The sequence below is a fragment of the Myotis daubentonii genome, chromosome 15, assembly GCF_963259705.1.
Source record: "Myotis daubentonii chromosome 15, mMyoDau2.1, whole genome shotgun sequence".
NCBI lineage: Eukaryota > Metazoa > Chordata > Mammalia > Chiroptera > Vespertilionidae > Myotis > Myotis daubentonii.
In genome coordinates this window covers 46,422,299-46,433,167 of record NC_081854.1, presented here as the reverse complement: position 1 = coordinate 46,433,167, position 10,869 = coordinate 46,422,299, and the positions used below count along the sequence as shown (strand labels likewise).

Sequence of the window (10,869 nt, the reverse complement as noted above, 5' to 3'; positions counted from 1 at the left end):
ACAAACAGGAGCTGTAATTGGGTAGAGGGAACAACATTCTAGGCTAGCAAGGCCACAGAGAAGTTCTATGATGGGGTGCTACTGGGGTTGGGCCTGAAAAGGTGGGAGCCACAGGGCTTCATGGGGACAAGAAGGAAGCAGAGCCCAGGCGATGTGGCTCCGTGGTTAAGCACTGGCCCATGAACCAGAAGGTCATAGTCCGATTCTCGGTCAGGGCACACGCCTGGGTTATGAACTCAATCCCCAGTACGCGGCGTGCAGGAGGCAGCTGATCAATGTTTCTCTCATTGATGTTCTCTCTCTATCCCTCTCCATTCCTCTCTCTAAAAATCATTGACAATATATTTTTGTTTTAAAAAGAAGGAAGCAGAGGGATGGCAGGTGCAAACTGTACTGAAAACAAGAACTCCCATTTACCCAGCACTTACTCTGTGCTTGGTGCTGGGCTAAGTACTGCACACATAATAGTTTGTTGACATTTCACAACCTTCTGAGATACTGTTAATATATTAGATGAAGAACCCAAGGTCCAGAGGGGTTAAATAACTTGTGCAAGGTAATCCAGTATCAGCAGAGATGGGATTCAAACGGGATTCAAACTCAGATTTGTCTAACTCCCAAGTCCACCACACTATGGGCACCAAGAGCTGGGGGCATGGCTTGTGTGAAGGTAAGTAATATGTGTGAAAGAGCCAGGGAATCCCTGAAAGTCATGCTAAAAGTCTGTACTGTGGTCCACAAGGGGGCTATGTCCCAAGCACTATTATAGGAAGAATGGCCTAATATGCTTGTGGAGGATGGCGTAGGGTCTTGCTGGGAAGATGGGAACCCTGTGGCCTCAGAAGCTGGGGGACGGGTAGGGTTAAGAAAGAGTCAGCAGCAAGAATGAGGAAAGCCTTGAGAGAAACAAGTTTCCCAAATGTCAATTAGTAATCAATGGAGTTCACCTTCAGATCTAAGCAAAGTTCTTCCTCCAGTGCCAGTCAGTCCACAAAACTCACATTAAGTATCAGCTGTGTGCCAGACCCTGCCCCAGAGAGAGCCCCTCCGTTTCTCCTTTTCCAACAGTGAGGAGAATTAGGTTGCTGGTAGGCTCCTACAACCCAACACCCTAAATGCTCTCCTCTCCTTCCTCACTTCCACTCCCATAAGGGAGGTGAACAACCTTTTTTTGTACACTTCTGCTAAAACCACAAAGTCCACAAGTGTATTTTAACTTCAGGAAGCTGTAAAAATCAAAGGTATTTTTTTTGCATTATTGCAAGATAAACAAAAACTGGGGTTTTTCATTGAGCTCACTTTTAACCTCAATACATTTTTTATTTGAAATTTTTCTCAAAGGGTGAATCATCTGGTCATCTTCCCCTTCTAGCTACCATGAGACTAGCTCAACAGTAAACTTGGGGGTCTGGGATGGGGATTACATCCCAGCCACTGTGTCCTTCACTACCACCTGGGAGAGGGAGAGGAGGCAAAGACTGGAATCAGGGGCACCTCTCATTCAGTAAATTTGATGCAACTGTGCCTCGGGGGTCATTCCACGTTGAAGCTGCATGGGCTGAAAGGAAAAGGGAACTCAGCCTCTCTCACAACTTTGGTGCTAGGAAAACCCTATCTCAACAAGCATCCTTTTCGCTGAGGTTTTTTGATTTATTGGCCAAATCCATGGGTATGGACTTCCCTGACTTGCAGGGCCACACCTTGCTCTCTCAAACACTGCCTTCAGAAGACTGCTCAGCCATTGTTTCCGCGATGGGGGGAAAGTCTAAGCAGCCTCAGCAATTCCCCAGGAAGGTTCACCCCTCGGACAAGAAGACACAATGATCCCCAAAGCCCTGGTGTACGTGTTACGAGGTAAGTGGGGGGGCTTTTCCGTTGCCACGGGACAGCTCACTCTGGCTAAGGGTAAAGAGACCTTGTATGGGCACATCTCCCACCGACCAACCACTCACTCCCTAGAGACCCTCGCTTCCAAACTACATGGGGGCCATAACCGGGGAAGAGACGGCCCCAGGACAGGCGAACCACTGAGGTTTTAAAGCTTTGTTTGCGTTTAGGCCTGAGCCGAACGGCAGCTGGAGGTAGATCCCTTTCCAGCGACCCCGCCATCAGCCCCCGATTCCGAACGAAGCCTCTCAGGCGCTTCTAGAACCCCCGCCATCGGCTTCCCCGCACAGAACTCGGAACCCACAGGCCCTCGCTAGCCTCCTCGCCGGCCTTTCAAGGCCGGGCACCCCAGCCCGCGGCTCACCCTCGAGCGTCTCGCACTGCACCAGGTTGAGGTAGTCCGCCTGGCTGAGCACTCCGGCCTTCAGGCCGCGCACCAGTCCCTCCAAGTAGCCATTGTCCACATTGAAGTATAGCTCCGGGAAGTACGACATGGCTGCGGAGGGACCGGAGAAGCCCGACCCGCAGGCACGCAGAGCAACTCCAAGATCAGCTGACTCGGCGCCCGCAGCGTACTGTCAGGCGCATCAGGTGACACGCAAAGAGGGTCACGTGACTACCGCGGGGCAGGGTTCTGAGTGGTGCCCTTCTTCCGGGTGGCTTCTAGTGGACGCATTGCGCAGGTGCGGGCTGGGACGGCCCCCTGGCGCCTGCGCGCAGAGGGAAAGAGCGCCTCTGGCTCTCGGCTGGAGCCGCTTGGAGTGTCTAAGACCCGCCGCGCGGTGGTGCCCGTGCCGTGGAAATTGAATCGGGTCCCCGAGCTTTCCCCGGTCTGGTGTATCTGGCGCTATGAGGGCGCGCGGAGTGAAGATGAGAGCTATTTATGCTTGGAAATATTCCAGACTGTGGAGTCCGCCTTCCCCCGAGGGGAACAGGTATGGCAAGGGCGGCCTTCGCTGGGGGTCACACATCGAGTTAGCTGCAAGCAGGCCCTGGAACCTAATGCTTGTTCGCCAGAAGTCACAGCCCCTCTCCCGCGCGATGCCCCCTGCCTCTCTTCCCCTAAGATTCTCGAGGGCTGAAGAGCGGCTCTCCTCTGCTTCCCCAACGGCGCCTGGTGCCCTAAGAGTGTGCGTATAAGTAACTCAGATGATGGGATAACACAGGCCCTGGGGTAGGTATGAGGTTTTAGATTTGGCGGCCTGCCATGACCTATCCGCTCCAAAGACCACGTTTGAAATAATGTCACAGCCTTGGGGTTGGTCCCAAACTTTATTCACGCCCCTCTACCCCCACCCCGTCACAGCCCCGACCCTGACGTTGACCGGTTAGGTGCGGCTGCAGGGGTTCACGGCAGTACCCAGCTTGCGGCAGTAGCAGAAGGCGTTGAAGAACCGGCAGTAGCACGTGGCACATGGGTCACAGCACGGTACTTGGTGTCCCAGACAGGACTCGTGCAGCCGCACGCAGCGACGCAGGGAGCGTGGCTCCCGTTCTTCCGGATCTAGCGCCTGCAGGGATGCGAGAGCATGAGCCTCCGAAGGCAAGTCCAGGGACCTCACCTGCCCCAAGCAAGTGGGATGGCAGTGGAGCATGGGGGTCTGCAAGGTTGCTCCAGGTAAAGGGGGGCGGGGAGTGTCAGGTAATGGAGAGTGGGAACCATGCCCGATGTGCCCTCCCAAGGCCTGTAGCCTCACCCCTTGCCCTGAACAGCCAGTTACCTCTGCCAAGTCCTTGGCCTCCTGCAGCAGAGCCTCTTCTGCCTGTTCTACAGCTGTCCGCTTCAGCTCACGCCTCAGGCCCAGGTCTGTGACAGATGATGTGAGAGCAAAATCCCCCTACCCCCACCCCCCAACCCCTGCCATGCACAAAACGCCCACTTCCCAGGCCTGGGATTGGGAAGAGAGAAGAAGGGCTCCTACCAGACTAAATAGTTTGTGGCCAGAGGGTATCCAGGCCCCACCCAGACCCACCCCTGCCCACACTGACCTGACAGCTCTGCGAACAGGGCCTCGTCAGGCCTTCTGATGCCCTCCAGGGGTGCCAAGCTCATCTGGGCCCCCTCCATGGCAGGCAGTGCCAGCAGCAGGGCACAGCTCAGTATTGCAGTCAGCATGGCCTGGCTCGGCAGGAAGACCCAACACTTAGTCCCTCCTCATCCCTGGATGCACCCTCTAAGTGCCCTACCCCCAAGAGAGCCCCCAGAGAACAGGAATCTCTGCCCAGCCTGAGACTTACTTCTGCTTGCTGGATCCTTGCCCCGAGCATTCCTGGCCACCTTGTGCCCTCCGCTTATATAGCAGAGTCTAATGAAGGGCCCACACGTGACTATTCCCTGAAGCCAGGATATGAGGGGCCTTCCCCAGAAGAGGGGACGTACAGTTTAAGCCTCTCTCCCTGAAACCCGAGTTTCTGGGTGCTCTATAAGAGGGTGACCACCTCCAATTGTGTGTGAGGTCTCCAGGAGCCAATTAAAGTTTGGGAACAAGATAGGGTGCCCAGGGCCCCCGAATTTTGACAGGACAGGGACCCGTTGGGGGCAGGCTGGAGCCATTAGCAGTAACAAGGCAGGCAGTCCTGAGAGCTTAATTTAATTTGTGGGCCCGGAGATGCTCAATCAGACACTGTAGGGCATGTTGTTTGCTTTGCTTCCAGGAACTTGGGTCAAGGGCATTGAAGGGGGTGATGGGCCAGTGGCCAGAGTGAAGCAGAGGTGGGTGCAGACCTAGAGTCCTGGGTTTTTTTTTGGGGGGGGGGGGGAATGGAAGAGAGAAACCCACCTAGCCAACACCAGCTCCTCCTGCTTCCATCCCTGGCTCTTCCTCTCTCCTTCTTCTCCCTCCAGGCCTTTTCAAGACCCCCACCCCTTCTGTCCCCAAACCCCTTTCTGCCTGGGGTTCCTGGAAGCCAAGGAAGCAGAACGGTCTGTTCCCTGGGTGGGCGAGCAGCTTCCAAGTAAAAAGCTTTCAAGCCGCCTGCCTCATTAGTGCTAATGGTTGCTCCCTTCCTCCCTACATGGTTAGGGCTCTGCCCACGTCTGGGCTCAGCAGCACGAGGCTGTGGTGAGGACTGCCCTTTTGTGGAGATGGTGGGACACACAGGACCCCTGCCGCCCCTCACCTCTCTGGAGGGCGGTTTATCACACACTTGCCCGTCAGGGAAAGGGATGCAATCTGAATCAGCTTCAAGGCCTCCGTGTACAAAATGGGCTGGCCCAAGGCAGCGGGAGGAGGAGGAAGGGGCTGTGTGTGGCCCAGGTTCACACAGGCTGTTCTGACCAGGCGAAGGCCTGAGGAAGTTCCCTCAGCAGCGGGTGGAAATCATAGGTTGCCATCTGGGGTCCCTTGGCCTGGTGCCAACACCAACAATTGGTGTTGGGGTCTGGGCTGCATGGGGAAGAGATGTCCACAGAGGGTGGCCCTGTGGCAGTTTCTTCCACTGAGGTCTGGCCTAGGATCAGGTTGGCATTGGACTCACTTGTGTTTGGCTCAGGGTAACAGTCCTAGGAGCTCAGAGGGTCCCACTGCTGCTGGGGGTCGGGGAGGAGGCTGGGGACTCCGGGAAAGCCTCTCTGAGGAGGTGGTCCCCGAATAATCCAGCAAAGGGTCAGTCCCTGTTTCTCTGCTGGCTATTTTGGTGACTCTGTCACAAAGCCAAGCTGGTGTCAAGGCCTCCTTGGACATTGAGCTTTCTCTGCAAGAGGCTGTTGGGCCTGGTGGCCCACCCAAGGGCTTTCTCTTCTCAGAGTGGTGCAGAATGAAGGTATCTGGCGCCCGTGTGTGACGACATTCTGGTGGGGGCCACTAGGTGTTAGAAAGGGCAATACATCAAATATACATATACCTGAGGCATGTTCCCCAAATTCTTGTGCATTGGCCCCATCCTTGGAGATTCTGGCCGAAAAGACAGTGGTGGGGAGCAGGGACTGCGTGTATATTTTAGAAAGGTGCCCGGCTGAGTTGAGATGAGCCTGGTCAGCACACGTGCTAAGGACAGTTCTTCATATTCTAGGGCGAGGCCTCCTCTCACTCAGGCACTCAGGGTCTTTACTCACCTACGGAGCAGTGACTGTCATCAGCTGGGTGTGTGCACACAGGTCTCTCAGCCCCATGAACAGTGATAGCCAAGGACTGAGGCACTCACACAGGCAGCCGGGTCCCTGATCAGGCCCATGGGAGATACAGTCAAGAAAACCATCAAAACATAGTGGGATGATCAGAGAAATATAAACATTGGATATTTGATGACACTAAGGAAGAATTGTGAAATTTTTTTAGTGGTGATAATGGTGTTATGGTTATGCTTTCTTTTTTCTTTTTTTTATAGGACTCATCTTTCAGAGAAACATAATGAAGTATTCACTGATAAAATGATAGGAAGTCTGGGATTTGCTTCAAAATAATCCAAAGTAGGGGGGGGGGCGGGTAGTGGAGGTGATATAGAAGAAACAGAATTGTTCATGGGTTGGTAATTGTTGAAACTGGGTGATGGGTACATGGGCTATATTATCCTATTATGCTGCTTTTGTTTATGTTAGAAATTTGCCATGATGAAAATTTAAAAGAAAAGAAAAATTTAGCCCTAGCTGGTTTGGCTCAGTGGATAGAGCATCGGCCTACGAACTGAAGGGTCCCAGGTTCGATTCTGGTCAAGGGCACATGCCCAGGTTGTGGGCTCGATCCCCAGTGGAGGACTTGCAGGAGGCAGCCGATCTATGATTCTCTCTCATCATGGATGTTTCTAGCTCTCTCTTCCTTCCTCTCTGAAGTCAATAAAAAAATATTTTTTAAAAAATAAAAGAAAAAATTTTAAATGCAGTGGGATAAGTGCTTTCATAAAAGAAGGATGGGCAGGATGGCACCCACTCTCGCTCAGCAAGGGGGAAGGAAGTTAGTTAGAGAAAGCTTCCTAGTTGAGGAGACCTTTACTCAGTCATGAAGCCTGAGTAGGAGCTGGGGAAATTCCAGGCAAGGGACATTGTAAGTTTCCTGGGCCCATAACTGGCACGTGGTTTATCAAGCTGCCTAATTATACAGCTTAACACTGGCACAGGCTCTGTCCCAGTCCTGGTTCCCTCCGAAGGGCCCCAGCCTGGTAAACAGTCATAGACTTTTTTCCCACCTGGGATCAGCTACCCCTAGAGTTGGTTCAGTCAGCCCATGAGCCAGTCAGCAAACATCTTAGCCACCTTCCACTGTCCAACTGCTGTGAGTGTGCACAGGCCCAGAACATAGCAGCACTCATGCCACCCACAAAGCCAAGTGGAGTCCACAGAAGGAAACCAACATGTTTATGCCCTTTCCCAGCCCACCCTCCTCCGCCCTCCAGCATGTGTCACCTACCTCCCACCACCAGTGAATTGGCCCAAAACACAGCCTATGGGTTTCTTGTTATAGCTTTCTCACTCTATCTGTAGCTATATATGTAAGTGAATTTTCCATTGGGTTGTCAAATTTTATTAGTTTCTGCAAATAACCAATCTTTGGCTTGATGTATCAAATGTTGTTTCAATTAAGTTTCTATCATTTTCTATTTTCTTTGATTTTTGTCAAACCTTACATTTACCTTTCCTCCTATGTTCATAGGAGTCTCTAAAAGACCCCTCCTCGGGAGCCCATTTCCCTCGCTAATATCTAAGTGGTCTTACTGGTCAGAAATCGACCCGATGTTCCCAGGACAATTCTTGTTGGCAAAGGACTTTCAGAAATGGGTGGGATGTTCTGGGTGGGAGATCTTGGATACCTGGGGGATGCAGAACCTATTTGTGAGGCTGGGAACTCCGAACATGGGGATCCTGGCTTCAGGGAGGAAAAAGGGGAGAGTGTGGATGCTCTGTGCCTCCTGCAAAATAGAGCGTGTTTCCTGATTGGTCCAGCAGGGGGCAGCAGAGCCCTAAACTCCCACTGGCTCTCCCCAGTCCAGCTTCATCCTGAAACCCAGGTCCCCAACCCAGTGCACTGCCCCTGCCCCTGCCCCTGCCCCTGCCCATGGCCCTGTGGCTCATCTATAAGATTTCCAAAAGGCAGAGGTTGCCTGGAGAGGTATGGTTCCCTCATCATCCGGGAAGGGGAGCAGGGTGGATGGGGGTTATTTCAGACTGGTGTCTTGAACCCTCAGCGGAAGGGGGTCCCACTGTGATCAGGAGCTCCATGTTTGTTGCACGAATGCCAGCACTTGCCATTCTCCCATTCATTCGAGAACTATGGAGGGCGTGCTGAATGACCAGCACTGTACCACGGCATCTAAACTGAGACCAGGTCAAGGCCATGGTGACCTGAAGCTTCTGATTCTGGGGTCAGCTAGGCTTTGTGGTCTTGCTTGTTGCCAATGAAAGTGTAGGCTGGAGTCAAGCCAGGGAGAGTGGGGTGGGGTGCAGGGCCAGCTGGTAGCGGAACACCTCTTCTTCAGACTGTAAGGAGGCTCAGGCCCAGAGACTCCCTAGCCTTGCTCTAACTCGCTCTCCCTCTCCCCTTCAGGGCTGGAAATGGGCCCTTATTGGGGGCCCAGAACAGCTGAGCTGTGGCTAGCGTGCTCAGATGACACTTTACAAACGGCTCAGGATGACAAAGACAAATAGTCCCAGCCCTTCTGACTGATAAGCTATGGCTTGCAGTCTGGATCCATGGGCCCTTCGAAGGAGGCAAAGGCCATGGGACTACTCCTAGTCCCAGCCCCTTCTGAAGACATCTACAACCCACAATGTCCAAATCCCCAGAAACCTGGAGAGGGTGGCCAGTCTTTCCTCCTGCCTGCCAGGTCCCGCTTTCCTGTGTGAAATCTTGTTTCTGGGGGTGTTGCAGCATCCTGCCCTCTGCCTCAGGGTGAGTCCTCACCCTCAACATGTCCAAAACAGGACATCAGCCCCTGCAATCACAGGGACCCCACACAAAGTGGTGAGGCGCTTGTTCCACCCAGGCAATGAGAGGACCCCTGAGTATTACAGGATTTCTGAACAAGTTCGATTTGAGTCCCCAGCAGCGCTCCACAGAGGCATGGCGCTGTAGGGCTGGGAGGGGTGCCCATGATGTCCCCTGCATTGTTCCTAATCCATCCCCATATAAGGGAGCAGCCCAACTCCCTGAGGATGTTCAGTGGCTTAACTAAAGCCCCAGGAACAAAGGTATTTGCACAAGAAGAATTGTTGCACTACCTGGAAATGATTCTCAACCTGGAAATCGCTTTCTGCCGGAGACTCAGGAGCTCCCCAACCTGCTCACCCCCACTATTCAGGGTCTATGAAGGTAAGAACAGAGGCCGCAGGAACTCTGGACGTAGGCAAGGAGATGCTGCCTAGGGTGCCGGGCGCAGGGGTGAGTCGGTGCCTGGCTTTCAACAAGTTCAAGGTGAGCTCAGGATCAGCTGGAGAGAGCAGAGAGGACTGCGGTGGCTCTGTGGACTTTCTCCTTTCTGCTTTTAAACCCTTTCCCATCCGCTGTGCCTCTCACTGAAAAGCAGGCTGGGAGGTAGAGATGTGGGAGCGGGAGCTGGGAAGGGGGTCGAGTCCCATGAGGAAACAGTCATCTGGAGGCATTAGATGGAAAGGATACCTTCTGGCTTAAAATAACCCCTTTGGGGCATAGCTATTGCCTAGGCACCAAGCCCCAGCCCTGTATGGAGGAAGAGCTCCTAGGGTGCCCCCTCCCCTGCTGGCAGTAGGACCTGCATAAACTGTTTACCAAGCCCTGGATAGGGGGCCTCCTCCCAACTCTGCCCAAATCCAGACTTTGTATCAGGACCTGGTGTAGAGGCAAGTCTTCTCCCTGCCTCCTCCCTTTACTTGCTGGACGTGCTGCCCGAAGGTGTCTCCGTACACCTCTTGGTTATGGAAAGGGTTGACCCACCCACAGAGCTCCCAGGGTGGTGCACAGATAAAAGCCCGCAGCCGCCCCACCCACCCTCAGCTCATCCCCCAGGAGGCTGAGTTGGCTGCCAGAGCTGTGCTGAGTGTCCTTATGCTCTTAGACACGTTTCTAAATAATCCATGAATCAAAGGAGAAATCACAAGGGAAAACAGCAAGTTTCAAACCAAATGAATATGAAATACAGTATACCAAAACTTACCGGATGCAGCTAAAGCAATGCAAATATTTAAGTGAATATATTATAAAAGAATGATTGAAGCCCTGGCCGGTTTGGCTCAGTGGATAAAGCGTCGACCTGCGGACTGAAGGGTCCCAGGTTCGATTCCAGTCAAGGGCACATGCCTGGATTTCAGGCTCGATCCCCAGTAGGGGGCATGCAGGACGCAGCTGATCGGTGATTCTCTCTCATCATTGATATTTCTATCTCCCTCTCCCTCTCCCTTCCTCTTTGAAATCAATAAACATATATTTTTAAAAAAAAGAATGATTGAAAATAAATTATGTAAGCTTCTTTAAATGAGGGAAAGACATTTTCAATAAATGGTATTGGAGCAAGTGACTATTTTACCTGAACCTTGCAGCCTTCAGAAAAATTAATTTGAGGTGGATTATAAACATAATTGTGAAGGTAAAAATTTCTAGAAAAAAATAATATTTTCTCTTTTTTTAAATATATTTTATTGATTTTTTACAGAGAGGAAGGGAGAGAGATAGAGAGTTAGAAACATCGATGAGAGAGAAACATCGATTAGCCGCCTCCTGCACATCTCCTACTGAGGATGTGCCCGCAACCAAGGTACATGCCCTTGACCGGAATCGAACCTGGGACCTTTCAGTCCGCAGGCTGACGCTCTATCCACTGAGCCAAACCGGTTTCGGCAAAAAATAATATTTTCATAACCTTTTTTAAAATAAGACAGAAAGGCCGAAACCGGTTTGGCTCAGTGGATAGAGCGTCGGCCTGCGGACTGAAGGGTCCCGGGTTTGATTCCGGTCAAGGGCATGTACCTGGGTTGATCGATGTTTCTCTCTCATCGATCTTTCTAACTCTCTATCTCTCTCTCCCTTCCTCTCTGTAAAAAATCAATAAAATATATTTAAAAAAAAATAAGACAGAAAG

The 10,869-nt window shown here is 52.2% G+C and overlaps 2 protein-coding genes across 2 annotated transcripts in view; both read right to left on the bottom strand.

Moving 5' to 3' along the window:
• The window catches only part of ATP6V0D1 (ATPase H+ transporting V0 subunit d1), a 38,470-nt gene extending 36,003 nt beyond the window's left edge, over positions 1–2,467 (bottom strand). Inside the window, exon 1 of the mRNA XM_059667773.1 lies at positions 2,252–2,467. Coding sequence (XP_059523756.1) covers positions 2,252–2,381 — 130 coding nt within the window. The 5' untranslated portion in view covers positions 2,382–2,467. The remainder of the gene's footprint in view (positions 1–2,251) is intronic.
• Positions 2,468–3,202: 735 nt separating this feature from the next.
• On the bottom strand, positions 3,203–4,752 carry AGRP (agouti related neuropeptide). Its single transcript, XM_059667760.1, has 4 exons — positions 4,126–4,752; positions 3,877–4,006; positions 3,609–3,694; positions 3,203–3,398 (listed from the first exon to the last, which is right to left on the bottom strand). The coding sequence occupies exons 1-4, from the start codon at positions 4,153–4,155 to the stop codon at positions 3,216–3,218; spliced, it is 429 nt and encodes a 142-aa protein (XP_059523743.1). The 5' UTR covers positions 4,156–4,752; the 3' UTR covers positions 3,203–3,215.
• Between the last annotated feature and the right edge of the window lie 6,117 nt (positions 4,753–10,869).